The sequence below is a fragment of the Oxyura jamaicensis genome, chromosome 1 (assembly GCF_011077185.1).
Source record: "Oxyura jamaicensis isolate SHBP4307 breed ruddy duck chromosome 1, BPBGC_Ojam_1.0, whole genome shotgun sequence".
NCBI lineage: Eukaryota > Metazoa > Chordata > Aves > Anseriformes > Anatidae > Oxyura > Oxyura jamaicensis.
The window spans coordinates 107,841,179-107,860,977 of record NC_048893.1 but is presented as its reverse complement, the minus strand read 5'-3'; the positions used below and the strand labels follow the sequence as shown (position 1 = coordinate 107,860,977).

Sequence of the window (19,799 nt, the reverse complement as noted above, 5' to 3'; positions counted from 1 at the left end):
ATGCAAAGCACTGGAAGACAAGTTCTGAAATAGCGGACAGTTTGTTGCTGGCACCAGCTCATCGAAACAGACTTCATTAAAACAATCACAGCACTGACCAGAGTATCAGTGCTCATGTACCTGTTTTTCTATTATTTTACACTAACTCAACATCAATAAAAATTCAGTGATTTCATGGAAGCAAACCTAGTCGCGTGAGCTGGCATAATGCAGTGCCACAGTCATGGAGTTACTTTAATGAGGGTATACCCTGGGGCCGAAATCCAGGGACTCCCCAGTTCTTACCTTAGCTTTATAAGTGGTCCTTTCTGACCTCTGAGTGAGCTAAAAGTTCTCTAGCCAAAGCTATTTAAAAGACATAGCATAATAAATTTTCATTGTGTATATACAGTAAGCACACAATTAATACGGTGACAATGGCAATAAGAGGTGGTCACAGCACTGTGTTCTGTCAAAGCACTTGGCCTTGTGGACTCTGGGGGTGGGAGTTCCTAGTGCAGCCCTTTTGGTGCCCAGGTGGGATTCTCCCCTTCATTTACTGAACCTCTGTGGAGAACAAACTAGGGTGGGTGATGCTGTCCAAAGCAGCAGAGAGAGGATAAGCAGTGCACTGGGAAGCTAGGAGCACAGCCAGCACTACAGTCAGGAGACAGCTGGACTCCCAAGGGATGAGAGCTTGTAAGCCAGGTCCCCAGGGAACCAAACCAGGAGAAGCCAAAACAAACAAGCAAAGCAGCATGCCTCTTTTGAGGCAGACTTCTAGAGTCTTCTTTCTTCCTGGGAGAGGACGGCTTCCTGAAAGCTTTCCAAAAGCAAAAGCCATTTCATTCAAGGGTTAGCAGCCAGGACTGCAGAGAGTGATGCAGAAAAGCTCAAGGCCATTTTAGAGAGAAAAGAGAGGAAGTTCATTGGTGAGCAAAGGGAACAACTCCTGAGGGTAGGTTTTCCAACAAGGGCTGACTTCAGGAAGAATGCTGCTGTGTGGTTGACTCATTTTTTCTTTTCTCTGCTAGACAATGGTGCAAGATTTCATCATATTTATGAGAAGTCAGTATTGCAATCCTGCCCAGAACCAGTAAGCAACCATATATTTTAAGTATAGAATGGTAAGAATAACTGTGTTAGTAAATCTAAAGAAGAGATGTTAAGCCCTACAAGCCATATTTGACAAGATGATAATCAACTTATTAAAGCAGGCTATTCTTGCAGCTTCACTATTTTTGAGACTTTTATATTCATTTTTCATACAAGAAAGAAAAACAAAGGTTAAATGTTACCCAAGTTTGCCAAGATATTACTTTTATTTATTTATTTATTTATTTTTTACAAACAACCACAAAAGTATTAAGAATGCAGCACACTGCCTCACCTTGACCGTGCTTGATACTTACTGCTACATTAGCTGCATGTTTGTGCCTCTCTCCATGCAGCACAGTACTTCAGCAGTTCAAAAAGACCCTGGAACAAAAATGACAATTTTCATTGCACTTAAAAATAATAATAATAAAAAATGATGATATTATCACCTGAACTCAGGTGTTCACCATTTCACTTTGATGCAGGACATAATGAGATGTCCTATGGCTGTTTCTGTCTCCTTTAAAACCTGGATTATAACCACAGCAGCAAACTCAGCAGGGCTCAATTTGTGGAGCTTTCAGCTAATTAAACCCTGCAGTCTGCACTGGTTGGAAGAAAACATCCTGTGTGGGTTTGTTTGGGTGTTTAGCAAGAGGAAAATTAATAAATATCCAGGCTGAATTCATTACAGCAGATTTTTTTCCCCCTCTCTCAGTTATGCTTGACCCCAGTGTCTTCATTTGTTATATGAGTTTAGAAAACTTCAGGCAGCCTGGTGTGAGGGTGGCTAAGTGGGAGGAGGTTTCTGTTATAATTATGAAGCCAGTAAACTGGGGTCCAAGTTCTTGGAAACATAAGATTGAGGATTCATCACTCACTGTAAATATTTTGCACAGCTTTTGCTGATAGCTCTGTACAATAATTGCCATATCTACTTAAATAGAAATGTGATTACAGCATTAGGACATGTCCCAATTTCTACTTAGTTACTAAAAGCAACAACAGTAATGGCTTGTCAGTCGCTCAGACTTCAGGATAAGTTTGAAGACTGAACTCAAGGTTCCTCTAAAGTCCATCCTTGCTTGCATTTTGTTTGTTACCTGTGGCAGCCAGGGGTCAATGTACTGCTGGCTTCCCTACGTGCTCTACAGTTGCAGCTTTGTGACAGTGGAGATATATTCCAGGTCCAGCTTTTGCGTACATGATAAGGTCAGAGTAAATACATATTTGGTAAAGAAAAGCTTTTTCTTTTTATGCTTAGATTTATTTATCTCAACCCCTACTCTGAAATCAGTGAGGAAGAAGAATGCTAATTCTGTATACAGTCTGCCTTGGCAATGGTCTTAGAACAGAGAGGAGAAACCACGAGAACAAAGTTTCTTATTTTGCTCTGAAAGGCGCAGGATTGAATTACTATCAAAATTCAGACTCTAACTATGAAAAAGTGTTCCTTGTCTACCAGAGGAAACTCAAGTGGCCATAGAAAATATGACATCTTGATTGTCTGACAAGGAATTTATGATTGAATGTACACTCAGTGGTATTTTGAGTTAATGAGAATTAATATTCAGTGACAATCTTAAATGGGAATTTGTAACCAAAAAAAAAAGTGTGTGTTTGAGGTCTGTAATGATAATGTTCTTTCACAGCTGCTTTTGTGAGTGGGGAATAATTTCGCAACACTATAGCTGATGTTGACTTTCTAGTTTGTGGTGAAATTACAAAGTAAATGTTTCCTCCAAAGAACTCCAGAGCTGTTTATGGGAGCTGCAGGCACACTCCTGAGACATGAGGTTGGAGTTCTGATGTGTTGCAATATTGTAAATTGTTGTAATTTCATTGCACTGCCTTCAGCATGCCTCCACCCTATGGAAGATATCATTACAAGAAAGAAATGATGTGACTTGTCTTTAAGTTTTAGGAAAATGAATTCATGCTAAGATAGCCATATCTTTTTTCCACGTATAATGTTAGATCTTATGTTATTTACCCACAGAAACACTTATAGTTTTTTTCTACTCCTAATGGGAAATTTCTGCAGAAAGAAAATTCTTGAATGTGAAAGGGCCAGAGGCTGGTACAAGCTAAACAGCAGAAGATTAAGATCAAATACAAAAGCATGGTGTAAGAAGATAAGAGACAACATTGTTCCAGAATAAAATATTTAGATAAGGATTATTTGGGATGCTGCAGAGGAGGGAAGGGAAGGGATTAACTAAAAAAAGTATGTTTGTCTTCACACTGAGTTCTTCCACATATTTCTCATTCTCCTTCATCTATCTACATCACATTTGAGTTTTCAGTCTCCTTCAGTCTCCTACATGTGGTGCCTGTCCCTTAGTGAGGAAGGCACTGAAGAAAGTACCATTACAAAGAATTCTGACCTGCCTTGGTTTTTAACAACAAAAAAATCATAGCTGTATACTCTTTTCCTATAGTGGGAAAATTTTGTGTATCATACATGTATTGCAGAAATCCCAGAACAAGAAAATCATAGAATCATAGAATGCCTTGGGTTGGAAGGGACCTTAAAGATCATCTAACTCCAACCCCCTTGCCATAGGTAGGGACGCCACCCCTGAGATCATGTTGCCCAGGGCCTCATATAATCTGGTCTTGAACACCTGCAGGGATGAGACATCCACAGCTTCTCTGGGCAGCCTGTTCCAGTGCCTCACTACTCACAAACTGAAGAATTTCTTCCTTTTATCTAATCTAAACCTACTTTCTTTCAGTTTAAAACTGTTACCCCTTGTCCTGTCATTATCTGACTGAGCAAAAAGTCTTTCTCCATCTTTTTTATAAGCCCTCTTTAAGTACTGAAAAGCCACAGTAAGGTCACCCCAGAGCCTTCTCTTCTGAACAGCCTCAGCTCCCTCAGCTTTTCTTCACTGTCGATGCAGCTCTAGACACAGTTGGCCTTCTGGGCTGTAACCATGCACTGCTGGCTCATGTCGACCAAGTCCTTCTCTGTAAGGCTGCTCTCAATGAGTTCTACTCTCAGTCTGTGCTCATGTCTGGGATTGCCGCGACCTAGCTGCAGCACCTTGCACTTGGACTTGTTGAACTTCATGCAGTTCACATGGGCCCACTTCTCCAGCCTGTCCAGGTCTCTTTGAATGGCCTCTCTTCCTTCTTTAGTATCAACTGCAAAAATGAGAATTTACCATCTTTGTCACTGGGAACAGGCAGTTTTTTGCTACTTTTTCAGTCATCACCTATCACATCTTTATTTTTCTGGATGGAAGCCAAGACTAGTGGTTCTGTTTAAGGTTTTATGGTCAAAAGACAAATAATTCTTCTTTTAACTGTGTAAGAAAGTGATGTTTGGATAGCATTTTTAAAATAATTTGAACAGAATTTGTTGGTCAATGTTGCCAGAAGAAATGGCCTTATGATTTTTATTTGATAGTAAATTGTTGTAATATTTGGGATGTAACATTTCAAAGCATACGAGCTGTTATTTGTAATACACTAATCTGATGGTCCAATTTAAAAGCTAACAGTAATTTTTACAGCTGCAGTAAAACACCTTCCAAGAACCCTGATACTAGTTTTATTTTGTATTAAATGGTTGTGTATATATACACATGTATATATATATATACATATATATTTTATATTACAGATGGGTGCAATTACTAGAGATTTTAGAGCCAATCAACCAAAACAGACTTAAAGAACTTGACTTAAATACCTTGTTAAATCTAACAGGCATAAGTACACAACGTAGTTCAATGGGCATAGAACAGACCCTGGAAGCATTTACTGATGTTTTAAGCAAAGACACAGAACCCAGAAATTCATGGCCTTGAGCTGGCAAAGGCCCTGCGATACCCCAAGGCCCACCAGCTCATCCAAGCTAGCATGGCCTTGAGCTGATGGACCTCCAGGACACCTGCCTGCCAAACAGCCTGGCACAGAGCAGCTCTTGGCTGTGGGTTAAGGACAGCAGTGGGGAAACTCACAGGCCAGCACCTTTCTGCTGCCTGGCCAAGCAGAAAAAAGCACTGGAGGTTTTGTCTGGAGGACAGGTGTTGGCAGAGCTGGTGGTGGCCATCAATGGGGTGGTGGGACCGGTCAGTTCCCCACTGCAATGACTCCAGTGATGCCAGGTCTCAGAGGTGTAGGGAGCTGCTGGGCTCCTCGCTCAGGCCCAGAGGTGGCAGGAGCAGGCAGACTCACTCTCCAGGGCTTTCCTCTCAGCTCTGCCCTTCATCTCACCCTGTCCCTTCCTTGGCAGAGGCGGCTTGGCTCTGTCCTTCCATGCTCCATCTAGCCTCCTAGCTACGGTACAGGAAGCTCAGGCCGCAGTAGGACGCCAGGAACAGCTGTAAGTGACTGCATGAGGCCTTCCAGGCTCTTTCAGAACAAAGTCAAAAGGTTGCTTTAAATCACTGTTGCAGACATGCTCTTGAGCCTCCTATCTTTGGGATTATAAGGGAATGCTATTCTGTCTTAGTTAAAAGTAAAGACTTATCTCTTTTCAAGGTTGACTTCTCCAAATGGGCCAACATGCAACCTTGAATTGTCCTGAAGCTGCTGGGTGCCTTGCAGCAGTCAGGGGAAGTATTCCAAATCACGATTCCAAAGATTTTTTTCCTCTTTTCACCAAAACCAGAAAAACGGGAACACAAGACATCAGATTCCACCAGTGCTTGTGTGCAGAGAGGCAGGAATCGAGTCATGCCTCTGAGCTTGCCCTGACTGGTTCAGGTTATCGGTGCTTGCACCTTGTTCAGGAAGAACTGGGCTGTTACCAGGTGTGTGTCCCAGCAGACTGCTCCGCACGTTTGCTGGCTGGCTTGTGTGCAGACCTTTTGGCCCACTGATGTTCTTAGGAGATGTCTGCTGTTGCTTACAGACACATGCACTCCTGCTTGTCATGTGCACCTTGTGCCCAGGTCCATAAGGAAGGAGCTCAGCAGCTACTAACTGATTTACAGGCAACACATGGCATTTTGAAGCTGGATTGGCAGAAATTTTTAACAGTGGCAGGGCCCTGCTCCCTACCCTCGTGTGCATGCCTGAGAGTCTGTTTCACCGATGTGTTCAGAGACCAGGCAGCCAGTAAGCAAGTTTTATATCCTAATGGCTTCGAAATTGCTGATGATTTAACGGGAAGGGAAAATGAGCTGGAAATGCTGACAATGCAGGTATATATTTCAGGAAAGCACAGAAGAAAAGAGCCTTTTCAGTCCTTAAAAAGGATGAGAACCATGATATAACAGATTATTGAAATTTTGAGGCATGAACCACATACATTTTCTGATCACTGGACAGCTGTAACAGCATTCGTGGCTTTTTGTCACTGAACAGAGGTAACCATACTGTATTTAGCAACCAACATCTGATGAATATCATGAAGCTTAACTAATAAGTGTAATGTGCTTACCAGCTGGCAAGGGCTGTTGACAAGTGCTATGTATTGTCATGCATAATTGAGGGGTGCCTAATGTTATAGCCATAAACTGAGAGATGCTCAGATACTATTGAGGTGAGAACTGTGTGAAGCCACTAGACAGACTGCTATCGCTTAAATATTGCTGAAATGCACATTTAAGGGATGCTTTATGTCTGTAATAAGCTGTATTTTTCTGTTTTGGTATTGATGAGAAGGGGTGAGCAGTTACTGACTGTGGTCTTACACAGCCCCCTTGCTCTACATGTTTCCAAGGATGGACTTAAGAATCTGTGTATGAGAAATATTGTATTATTAAATGCTGCAATACTGAACAGGCTCTTCATCTGTCAATATATATGAAGGGGTGCATGCCCTGAAGCGTGCACATAGCCTGCAGATTGGCGGGCTGTGGGAAGACAATTTTGTATGCTCAGTAGAAGCAGCAGCCTAGCCAAGGCAGCCATCATCTCACCTGGAGCTGCTGCAACACCCAACCTGGTTTGGAGCTCCAGTGTCTCTGTGCTGTGGTATAGTGTATAGGGCAGATAAATCCTAATCTAGACCTTGGGTGATAACCTAAGCACTCATCCTTGTATCCCTGGCCAGATGGGGTGAGAAAGAGCAGCTGACAGAGTGAATCCAGACAGGACTGAGGGGAGAAACTCACCCCTGGGATGGCAATGGATGTATTGAGAAATCCATCACCTTCATCTACTGGGACTCTGGTTGATATGTTCACTATACCAAAGTTATATTGGCCTGGGTGCATTAATCTCTTTTCTCTCTATGCCTGCGCGAGCACCTGAATATCACCAAGCAGCTCCCGTGGGCACCTGCAAAGCTCTGGGGCTGCAGGTGGCTCAGGGTGGCTGAAACCAATTCAAGGCTTAGTTTGTGACTTCTCCACAGTCCTGTGCCAGGGGCAGAGCTTAGATCAGTACTGCTTTTTTTTTTTTTTTTTTTTCTTCCTATAGTCCAGGACATGCATATGCCTAGTTGGGGCCCAGAATTCTGTAAATGTTCCATAGTTTCAGGCACAAGTCTTTTGCTTTCTCTGTCAGGTCTGCTGCCCAAGGCAGGGACATGACTGTGGCACTGTGTTACTAGCTTTCCTTTTCCTTTACTAGACATAACCAAGGAACAGCAGCTTGTACAGTCGGCCTTTCTAAAGGGGAGAAAAAAAGAGTGTGTGTATATATGAAGTGGGGGAACACAGTCTATGGGAAACTTCTTACCGATTTGAAAAAAAGGACCTTTAGGAAATAGAGAAATATATATTTTAAATAGTTTCCGTTTGAAGTTGTTGTTGTTTTTTCCATAGGAATTTTCATATAAAATTCAATTCAGTAATACTTCTTGGTGGGCAGAGAAAAAGTTTTTGGGTTTCTAAATAGATGACATGGAGAAAAATGCTGGGTTTTTATTTAACAACTTATTTTTTAACATTCATTGGTTAGAGTTCTAAATTAAATATTTGTAATTTCTGTCATTGTTTAAATATTTCATTTGGAAATTTTATCTGATAATGAATAACATCGACAGAAAAGAACATTTGCTGCAGCATATGTTCTTGTTAAAAGCCAAACTCTACTTGGACTGAAAAATATTGTCCTTGAAAGAATTGCACCCAGCTCTTCTTGCATTCCATGTGTGCATCCCAATCTCACACTCCAGAAGAACAGGTCATAGAGCCAAACAAAGAAATGCAGGGGAAAATTGAACATTTTCCCAATGAGGATAAATTTAACTTACCTGAGGAGATGCAGTGTCATAGTACTGATAATGTTTCAGGATGATTGCTGTATCTCTGAAAAGTATTTTTGTTCAGTACTTCCATGAAAGTATAAGTGCAGAGTGCCAGCTGAACATGTGCCATCTGATGGCTTACATTTTAATAGACCAAATTCAGATGTGAGCTCGCTGGCATGAGCTTTTAGCACAAATCTGGGAGAAGGTGATGATCTAAAAGGCACAGTTGGGAAGGCTGCAAACAAATATGAAAGCCATCACCAAATGTGCAGATGCATTTTGCTTTGCTAAAGTCCTGTTAGTGAATGTTCTGTAACATCATCAGTCTGACTTGCAATAAGAGGAAACAAAGATTTGGGCACAGACTCTCACCTCGGCAGAGTGTCCTTTCCACCTTGGTACGTAGGGAGAAGCCAGATGAGGGAATGGGGGAGATGGGAAGCTCTTGGAATTGAGCAGTCAGCACGCATACATGGGATATAGGGGCCACAGCTAAATGATCTGAATGACTGTTTCAGTATGTACCTGCAGGCTTGTCAGAAAGGGAAAAGGGTATGGACAGGTAAGGGGATGAGAAGCTGAGGAGCCACATCCCCCAGGAGCCAGGGCTTGTAAGGAGCCACAATTTCCCTCTTTGGGTCAGGTGAAAAAACTAACAGCCTAGCACACATCAGCCTCCCCAATTTGCTTTCTTTCCCTTCTCTTCCCTGTCCTTGTTTTCAGTTGTTCTGCTAGCCACAAACCATATCTTACATTTTCTTTTTGCTTTTAGGCCTTTTGTTGAGCAAACAACTTTGTGTTGAATATGATGAGCACTTTCTGGCTAAAATGTCCTTTAAACAACTTCTTGCACGTTTGCTTAAATACTGTGAATAATACTTAAGTGTCAAGAAAGTTCTTCCTTTTTCTTGCCTCCACTCACCTGTTTCATCAAGAGGTTGTTCCATTTAGTCATATAGGTATTTCTTGGTAAATGTGTGAAGATTTATTGTGCAGCACCCCAACTAATTTAATAGGATATTGATCTGTGAATAACATTGCAGCTGGCACACGTTGCCTTGATCTTGAAGTGTTTCGGCATCATTAAGTGTGTTGGTGTTGATGTTCCTCCACAAGCAGATCTCTTGTAGGCTTCAGGCAGGGTCCTACATGGCAAAAAGCCTGGTCTGCACAAATATTGGTTACCCCTTGGCCAAGTTATTTACAGATGCAGCAGCGGAAAGCTGATGAGCAAGGAGGACTGGCAATAAAGGAGAAAGTTTTAACCCAGAAATAAACTGGGAAGCATGGCTGCACAATCAAATTGAGGAAGAAGTGGATAAGGGAGAAAACTTTGAAATCACTCTTTATATGGTGTTTTGATCCTTCTTTCAGATTTTAAAGGCTTTTTAGTTATATATACCTGCTTTAGATGCCTTTTTCTAGCTCTCTGCTGACAGTTATGATGTTTACAAAGAGAAAGCTTTATCCACTTTGAACTTTAGAAAGTGCCTCCAGGTGGCTTGCACCCACACATGAAGGGTATTTAGAATACGAATCTAAGTTTGTTCCCCTGGGCCAGCACTCAAAACAACTATCACTGTGCTCTCATAAATGTTCCTAAGACTGGATTCCTGTACTATTTCCTGATCATGCTTCTTTTACGTAAAAGACAGCAAATGGTTGCTGCCTTCCATTTTCACAGGTGATGGGTTCCCATGTATGGAAGCAGCAGCTCCATTCTTCCTGACCCTGCAAGGAGGGACCTTGGCTGGGGTAGGGAGTGAGCGGAAAATGTTTGCCAGTAGCAGGTGCCTCCATCATCTCACTCTTCCCAGGGTTCATGGCGATTTATGAAACATGGCAGGTGGGAGCTTACAGCAGGCATACGCTGCGTAGCAGTGGACTCCGTGATCTGCAATGCTATTGCAGGCTCAAGGGGCTTTGTTTGTAAAGCAGCTTGCATATTTATGTTGTCTCTCCTACCATCAGAAACACACCGTGGAGGCTGTACAGGGAGGGGAAGGACTTACTAACACCAGTGCCCAGCTGGGCATCTGGGTGGGCTTAGCATGGAAGAAGGGGTAAGGTCTGGATGTGAGTCAATGCTGCAGCATCTGAGGCCGAAGAGAGCGCAGGCACAGCTGCTGAAGGGAGCAGCAACGCTAGCAGCACCAGGCTGTGCCTCGAAAGATTTGTGGGAGTGCTCCAAAAACCTGCCAGCTGCTGGCTTCTGGCACAACGTGTGTGTCACGTTACTGGGACTGACATACAAAGACTAAAGCTATAGTGCTTCGTTTGGCCTGCTTGAGGATATTTATTGAGTTACTATTTTGTCTGTTCTTTTTCCAGAAATCACTCCAGACTGCTATGATCTGTTTTTGAAGATGTTGTTTTGCTCATCCACAATAATCCATTAGTGCGAAAGCCAGGTAAGGTATCACAGAGGCAAAAACACGCTAAAAATTTCTGAGATTTCTGAGCCCAGATTTTTCTAGTGAGAACAAAAAAAGGAAAATCAAGAAAAAGAGTGAGAACACCTTTCAAGAAAACAGACAACTAGAATCAGGTAGCATATGCTGTTTATTTTTGTGCTAGGTCTTGACACAGCATCCTTACCTCATGCAAGGATGTGCAGATTTCGTGGGCTGTAGCTTAACTGCTACACCAAAGAAACAACACTCCCCCTTCAGCATTCTTCTGACTTCACACACAACATGTGTTTTAAATTCGTGGTTTTGCTTGCCTAAGTCCCCTCTTCCTTCTCTCCCCTTAGGTTACTACAAATAACGGCAATCTTTACTCTTAAGTCTCAAAAATGCTAAACTGTGTCTACAATATATATGCTATTACCGCAACGCTCTTACGGCACCAGAACATTATTAATTAGGTTGAAAACAATCCTTATCTCCTCTGAACACTTCCTCTGCACAACTCTCAAGATAGATTCTATGTAAGCAGGTAAAACTAAAGTTTTGTTCTTAGTTCCACTTGTGAAATCCTGCCACAGTCGCTGAGGCATCTGGGATATAACAGAAGACAAGCGTTGGCCAATAGTTTTTATCTTTAATGAACTATCGTGTCACACTTGTGAAAGTCTTATGATTCAGGATGGGCAGCCCTTCGCAGCAAGAATGTCAGGAATGCTAAAAATAGAAGCCTGGGGAGCTTTTAGAATAGAAAATTAAATGTAATATGGTGATGCTTCAACTGGGCTGGAGCAGAAATGCCACAAATGATAGGTTTTGACTGGAGACATGAAACTTTTAATCAAGTCGACTTATGCTACATTTTGTTTCAAAGAAGGTCTGGCACCTGTAAATTGTAGTCTAATTGCTGGAGATGCTAGAGAATGTGGCTAAGGCCACCACCTGAATGGGATAAAATGGGATTTAAATTTTCTTTCAAACACATCAATCACATAACTTTTTCTTAAAACATTGAAGTTATATTAATCCCAAGCCTTCATACACATGATCACTTCTCTTTCTGCATCGAAGAAAAAAATTGACTTTGTGCAAAATACTTCAGTTCCTACTCATTTCACAGCAGAAGGGTGATGGGTTTCAGTGAGCGTAAGCTAGGTATCTGAAGGCAGAAGTCACCTTCCTGATGTGATCCTTTCCTGAGGATGGAAGATCTCAGCACCAAGTGCAAGAATCTGGGGCAGAAATGTCCTATAACCTCCTCAGGGCCAATCTGTCCCGGTGCAGAATGATTCTCTGACATCTACCTGTGAACTTTACTTAGCCCATTTTTTCATGGCACCAAGCAGTTAGTTTTCCATCCCTTTCATTAGTTCAGCATTCTCTGCTGTTTATTCTTATGAAGATTCATTAACATGAATAGGTCAGTTCTTTGTTCAGGCACCCAGCTCTCCAGGAGGTTTCAGCTGTCTCTAAAGGTGTACTGAGGCAGATAACATAATAATTTTTTGCCTCTGATGCTCTTTTGGCATTGGGTATCTTCAGAAACACTATTTTTCAGGATTCTGCGTGTCCAAATCCCATATGCCCCAGTTCCCAGTTAGGCAAATTTTCTGCATTAACACTTCATAAAACAAACAGAAGTTAAAAGCAGGGAAATTGAAATTTCTGCACCGCATGTTAATCTGAGGGGAACATCATCACATTGTCATGGATTTTATATATGGGATTTAAAGCGTGGGGAGCAAGAGAACCAAATGTGTAAAGTTATTTGGGATATTAGGCAAAAATATTTCACAGAACAACTATCTGCAGTTCTGTTACATTACCAGCCAAGGATTATTACTTTTTGCATTTCTGTGATTATGCCATTTGCTATCTAGACAATGATCTCTTGTTAGCAGCAAGTGATGGGGAGAGAGATGGTACAGAAGTAAAAGCTACTTCAATTGAAAAGAAGTGGCTTTCAGTGAAGCTGATTATGAATGTATGTGATTGTTTCTGTTTGGAATAGATATGCTGAACTGGCTTTTCATGTTCTGCTGCATTAGGTAAAAGATCTTGGAGCAAAATAAATGTCAGGTGTACCTGGGGCGAGCCATAGAGAAGTGCATATCCACTGACACAGTAATAATAGCCTTCCAAGAAAGAAAATGCTGAACAACTCGTCCGACATCAACACTTCTCTGTTTTCCATAAGAGTATCAATAATCAGGATTCTTTGCAACGTGTTACTGATGCAGGGTGAGATTTTCTGAGGTGCTGAGCAACCAATTCTTCCCCCTCTTCCCACCTCCCCCTCAGCATCATCAATTGCTCTTAGCACTTCACAACTCTGGAATTAAAACACTTGCTATTTTCTCAGGAAGAGGAAGGACATTATGCTCAAAACATATTTTCTTGGTGTGTTTAATTCCATAACACCTTTAGTGGCTGAAAATGGGTCATGACAGGGACTTGGGGGCTGTGCTGCCCCTATAGGGAATAGTGGGTTCCCAGAGAAACTGTGAGAAATGGTGCTAAGTGGCAGCTGAGCTAACCACAGGGTTATCTCCTCACTTCATCTCCTTCCCAAAGTGTTAGTAATATTCAGAAGAAAAGCCATGTAAGAAGGGTGAGAAATCCCTTCTTGCTCCCACACAAGGGGATTTTTTGGAGAAAGGTGCTATCAAAGTGATGAAGAGACCGAGAAACAAATCGCAAATCGTTCTGAGGTCCTGTTTGTTTGAAGCTAACAGACAAACCAAGCCCAGTGCTGAAACATTACCCATTTTCTGCTCATGGAGTTCTGTAATTGTTTTAGGTCTCACCAAACACAGAACGAGGAGTGCCTGCAGCTGGCTTACTCACCCACTCTGGAGAGGAGAAAGGGGAAGAAGGCAGAGCTGGGAATACAGAGCTGGGAACTACACAGGTCACACAGAAAAGCTTCATATTGAGTGTGTGGATATTAATTCCTTAAGGTAGTGAAGAAAAAGGGGGAGGAGAGGAGAGGAGAGGAGAGGAGAGGAGAGGAGAGGAGAGGAGAGGAGAGGAGAGTATTGGAGTAGAGAGGCGTGGAGAGGAGAGGCGAGGAGAGGCGAGGAGAGGCGAGGAGAGTCGAGGAGAGGCGAGGAGAGGAGAGGAGAGGAGAGGAGAGGAGAGGAGAGGAGAGGAGAGGAGAGGAGAGGAGAGGAGAGGAGAGGAGAGGAGAGGAGAGGAGAGGAGAGGAGAGGAGAGGAGAGGAGGAGAAAGGAAAATGGTAAAATGATGGGTGTGTGTATTTATTTTGTTACAAAATGGGTCAGATCCTTTGGCCCATGGTAAAATCACAGGTATTTCTGATATTTCCCTGTATTAAAATGGCATGTTTGAATACAGGCAAGAACAAACAGTGAGATTCTTGACTTGCCCCCCTTCCTGTGTTTTTATTGTAGACAAGCAGACACAATCCATAATGCTCAATAAGATTTCCCCACATTTCCTTTTGGAAATGGTTTTAAGCAAGATAACACACTAAAATTTAATCCTCCTAACAATTTGTAAATACTGAATCCTTGGCACAGACACAATCTTGCCATGGATTTATATAGGAGCTTTAATGGTTTTGTAAATTAATCAATAACGTGGTTAAATTATATTTGCTCAGCTAATTATTTTCCATGTCCTGTAAATTAGAAATTCAGTAGTCTTTAAGAAGAATCAGTCCTGCTGCTTGTCTCATATTTGTGTTTCCTTACTGGTATGTTATTAAAGTGCTTGTTTATTTGTTCTGCTACAGACTCGTAGCTTTTTCTTTGCTGTCTGAGTGGCAGCCATGGGGCTGCAAAGCCATGTGATGATATTTACATATTTATATCTTTAATATACCAAATCCATTTTTGCAGTGTCAAAATATTGTGCATTTATAACCTCCTCAAAATCCATCTTGTCTCACCCTTGGGGGAAGTGGATTTAACCACCTTCTTCCCCCAGGAAAACGGTGGGACTTTTCTGATGACTGAAAGGGACCTTAGCCTCATGGCTTTGAAGGGCACAGCTTCAGGCATGGGTGTGATTTGATGGCATCCAGATAACTATTATTACCTGTTTCTATGGCTCAGACTATTCAAGAGTTTCTCCCTGCTCACGTTTCCTGAAGTCCTGTACCCAGACCTCCATCAGTTACGGGTCTGTATGACAGGTCTAGTTTGCAGCATGTGAAGCATCAAGTTGTGATTTCAGTTACACAAATCCAGAGCCTCTCATGCTGTAAGAGCAAACCCAGAAAGCAGACCTCTCTTTGGCTTCTCATCCAGGAAAATGCTCTAGGTGCTGCCATCTGAAAAACTGCACTGTTCAGAGCAAGGCATTCGGTGCCTTTGCAATAGGAGAGGCAAGGAGATAGCAGGTTTGATTTCAGAGATAGGAACAAAACCAAAAGGGCATGATGAAAAGTTGCCTGACCACAAATCAGGGCTCAGGGGACCAGAAAGGAAAGGAGAGGATGCCTGCCTTCACCCTTCCAGCATGTCTTTATAAGCAGCAGCCTGCTGCAGAGGTTGGAAAAGCAGGTCGTTACGAAATCCAAACTGAATACAGAAAGATTTGTAGAGTGCTTCTTACTTTTGTCTGCCTCCTAACCATACTTCTACGCACTAACACAGAAACATGCTTAGGGAGTATAAAATATTACATGTAAGTGGGACTTTTATCTTTTCCCTGTCTTTGATATGCCAACAAGCTGGCATATTTAGCAATGCACTGCTCTATCTTTATTTTTTTTATTTTTATTTTTTAAATTTAATTTCAGCTTTTGAATGGCAAGGAAAGAAATAGAGGGAAGAAAGTTCAAATGAATAGCAGCGGACTAGTATTTTTGTATGCAGCTAATATCTAATTATATCCTAAATTGATCTATTACAGTATAAACAAATTAGTTCTTGTCTTAACATATGGAATATACTAGTTTATAAAAGATCTTAGTTAATGCTTATTTTTTTATTTTTCCTGTTAAGACACATCTAGAGATCAAGCTGAATATTTCATGCACATGTTCCTAGCTGTATGAATTTGTAAAAAGAAACCGCAGTTATGCTTGATTTTTTTTTTCTATTTTTTGACTGTGGTTTCTGTTGCTTTGACTTTCACGAATTTCCACACCTGTCATTTTCCAAGAATATCTACGGTTCACCCAAGAATTCATGAACAAACTGTTTACCTGCTATTATCTCCATAATTACTATGTTTAACTTATACTTTTATTTTTAATGACGTTTTTCTAAAGCATTTGTTTGCACATGGATAGCTGTCACAGGTTGCATGTGGATATCTCCAGAAGCTATCTCCATGCACTCTCTAGAGCAATAGATACGTATGAAGCTATCTATGTAGACAGGTATTAGCAGGACTGAGGTCTCTCATTGTTCCTTTCTAACTCTTAAATGGTTCTTTGCAGCTTTGACTATCCTCCGCGGAGCCATCTGTTTCAGGTTCAGAGTCACTTTATCCTTTTGATTTGCTTTGTTCCTTGATCCTCTCACCGCAGCACTCCCCTCCAGGCTCCAGCACAAGAGCACTTTGCAAGCAGAGGCCCTGTGGCAGGGTGGGCGGCTCTGCTTTCCTCCTGGCCCGCTGCCACCACTCCTGCAGGAACCTGAGCTGAGCAGGGCTCTGAGGCAGAAATTTCCTGTGCGTTCAGTGTAACAGCCTCACTGACTGCACCGGTGCGTACACGGTCACACGGTCTCCCTGCACAGACCAGTCTTTTTTTTTTTTTTTTTTTTTTTTAATAAGCAACTTCAATGCAAATGTACCTTCCTCAGATGGTGTATTTATTCTAAATGGCTCTTGCTGGTTTACTCACACCCTGTCCTGTCTCTTGCCTTGGGAAGCTGTTCCACTTGATCGTTCGGTCTGCCTCTTTGAGTCAGTGGTGGCAGGGGAATTATACAGGCAACGGAGGCACAGCCAAGTCCCAGGTAGCGCGTGCCAGATTTAAGCTGATTTAAGGTTGTGCAGCCTGACTCCGAAACTTTCTTCGCAAAAGGGACAGCTACTTTTGGACAAAATTGCTATTTTTTTTCCCGTCAGCGTGCACCTGGCTGGGTGAACCTGCTGGGTGTTGCACACCTCTCAAGGGCAGCATGGTTAGTGGGGCTTTGCAGATCGTGGGGCTGCTCATTGGTGGCATTGGCATGATCGGGACATTCGCAGTCACGGGTATGCCCCAGTGGAGGGTGTCTGCCTTCATCGAGCACAACATCATCGTATTTGAGACCATCTGGGAAGGCCTGTGGATGCACTGCATCAGGCAAGCCAACATCAGGATGCAGTGCAAGGTCTATGACTCCGTGCTGGCCCTCTCTCCGGACCTGCAGGCATCCAGGGGGCTGATGTGTGCCGGGTCAGCGCTCTCCTTCCTGGCGTTCCTGGTTGCTGTTGTTGGGATGAAGTGCACGCGGTGCAGGCAGAGCAGCTGGCCAGCCAAGGGCTATATTCTCTTGATGGCTGGGCTCCTCTTCATCCTCTCGGGAGCCGTCACGCTCATTCCAGTCTGCTGGGTTGCCAACACCATCATCAAGGACTTCTACAACCCCGCGGTCAACGTTGCACAGAAAAGGGAGCTTGGTGAGGCTCTCTACCTGGGCTGGGTGGCTGCCTTCTGCCTCTTGGCAGCTGGAGCCATATTCTGCTGCTTCTGCCGCTGCTGTGAGAAAACCAGGAGCTACGGCTACTCCGCACCTCTCCACCACCAGCATCTGCACAGGTCCACCGAAAGCTCATACTCCAGGAGTCAGTACGTCTAGACGCCTCCTGCCTTTTCCTTTTTATTTTTTATGTTTTAAGCATTCAATCTGCCTGGATGTACTTCAGTGTTCACAGGAGAGGACAGCTAGAAAGCTGGTGTAGCCTCCTGTCCTGTAACTGCTGCTGCATTTTGGAGCTGCTGTTGCCCCCACTGGGCTTTGCTGGGGCTAGTGCTGCAGCACGCACAGCTGCAATGACAGCAAGGTGACTGTTGAATGCTATTTTAATAGTAACTTGGAATAGCTTTGAGCTTGTGTGGCTTTGTTTTTGTTTGCATTTTATGCAGAAACCAGAAATAAGGAGCTTAAAGTCCCACTGTGATATGAGCTAATGGCCTATTGAAAATAAGAAGGGAGTTAAAGAGCTGGTTCAGTTTTTTTTTTTTTTTGTCTTTCCTGGGAAAGAGGGGATAACAGTGAATAAAGACAAGATAACGATGGTTTAAAAGGAAAGCATTCACAAGCAGATTGATTTACTGTAGGTTTAATGGAGGGTTGCATGAAGAATTTATTCATCAGAGGAAGGTAAGCTGAAATACATGAAAAAAAAACACCTTATTTCAGAGAATAAGCATAGCTCTATATTCATCTGAAATATGATTTTTTGGTGAAAGTGACAATTACTTTTGTAATCCATACAGGCCAAACTCATTCACATTCTTCTTTTTAGAAGCAGCAGTATTCCCTTGCAAACTCCTTGTGGCTCACAACATTTTGCAGTATTGCATAGATCACAAACACTGCGTTGGCTGCCTGCCACAGGATACGGTGATATATATATTTTTAAAAAATGATATTTGGGTCAGTCAGGCCCATATTTTTTACTAAGACCCACTCATACCAGCATGGTTTATAGGCATAAAGAACATAAACAGCATTTTCTCACAGTTCACATTAGAACAAGCTCAACAATACTTTTAATAAGATCATACAGCCATGATAGAGAACAATGTAATGAAACCAAGTCTACTGAAAAATAAGCACAGTACCATACAAACTAATTTAATAAATGACTAAAATTAATCAATAGTGGTAATATTTTTAATAGAATTTCGTAATCCCAAACCTGTGGAAATCAATGGAATTTTGCCTCTGACTTAACTGATTACACGATTCAGTTTGTGGTGTTTAGTGGAGAACAACGTTCTTGCTCTAGAGTTTGATTGATGATTTAAAATATTTTATAAAAAGTTTATGATGTGATCTGTAGTTCTCTAGTAAATTCTTTAAGCTATTTCTACTTAAAAATGTGGAATCAAATTCTTAAAGTAACTTCATAAAATGCAATTCTGAACAAGCTATAAAAAAATGCCTGTGCTAAATCTGAAACTGTCTTTTCATGGTGTTTATAAGATGCCTATTAAGATGTGCCTCTGTATGTAACTTTATTTTTCTTCCTTATTTTTAAGCAAATTATTTCTACATGTGTATATGTGTAATGAGCGTGACCTTTCTGTAATATAGCAGTGTGTGGCTATATTTCCTTTGTGTGCCTTCATTAATGTTTATACCCAAGCCCAGTCTATTTTATTTATTTATTTATTTATTTATTGAGACAAGAGTGGAGGAGCAATCCTGTTGTTAGCAGCATGTTGTGAATATCCTACATGGGACCTGCAGCTTGAACACCAGGGTCTGTAGTTATGTCTGTAATAGTCACCTGCTGAAATCAGCCCTCTAAAAGGTAGATGAAAAATCTTACTCAGACTACTGCATGTATGCGTACTGGTGCACTGTAGTTATTTCTGCTGTTGAAACACGGAGTGATTCATATAGTATTAATCTATGTGTTTGAGGAAAGCTTCAGAGGCAAGTGAGATAAGGACGACAACTCTGTAAAAGCCCTGTGCATATTGAACACTGCTCCTACATCAGATAGCGTTAGCTGTTCCTGGTAAAGCACACAATGAGGTAGTTGTACAAATGCAAAAGAAGGTGCATGAAGACTGTACGAAGACTTCCAAAAGTATCCCCAGAACAAAGAGGAACACAAGTATCACAGACTGTGAGTAGGATTCTAAAAGATTTCACAGATCTCCCTTAGAGATCCTATATATGCTACAAACAGTTCACCTTACTACTATAAACACGTATCCCCTGTAAGTACCTCCTGTGCATATCCAGCCATTTCCTTTAAATTGTATCTTACCTGCATACCATATACTCAAGAGCACTGAAATTAAAGCTTTGCTTCTAAATGGAGCTGGCCTCCAGATTTGTGTGTTAAGCAAACCCTAAGTGGTCTGAGCAGAGGGTGCCGTACACGGCAGTACATCCAAGCTCAAATCAACTGTCTGCAACAATAAACTTCCACATATCAAATCCTGTAACTTGGAATGAATTTTCTTGCTTACAAACAAAATAAATTTGGGGGCGAGGGAAAGGGGGGGGGGG

The 19,799-nt window shown here is 42.0% G+C and overlaps 2 protein-coding genes across 2 annotated transcripts in view; both read left to right on the top strand.

Moving 5' to 3' along the window:
* The first annotated feature begins 797 nt into the window (after positions 1–797).
* LOC118160697 (claudin-8-like) lies at positions 798–18,641 on the top strand. The gene is made up of 3 exons (XM_035315590.1): positions 798–937; positions 10,565–10,644; positions 16,055–18,641. Exon 3 carries the CDS (start codon positions 16,743–16,745, stop codon positions 17,403–17,405), a length of 663 nt encoding a protein of 220 aa, XP_035171481.1. The 5' UTR covers positions 798–937; positions 10,565–10,644; positions 16,055–16,742; the 3' UTR covers positions 17,406–18,641.
* Positions 8,453–19,799, top strand: part of LOC118160696 (claudin-8-like) — a 23,233-nt gene continuing 11,886 nt past the window's right edge. The window contains exons 1-2 of the mRNA XM_035315587.1: positions 8,453–8,631; positions 10,565–10,644. The gene's annotated coding sequence lies outside the window, so the exon portion shown is untranslated. The remainder of the gene's footprint in view (positions 8,632–10,564; positions 10,645–19,799) is intronic.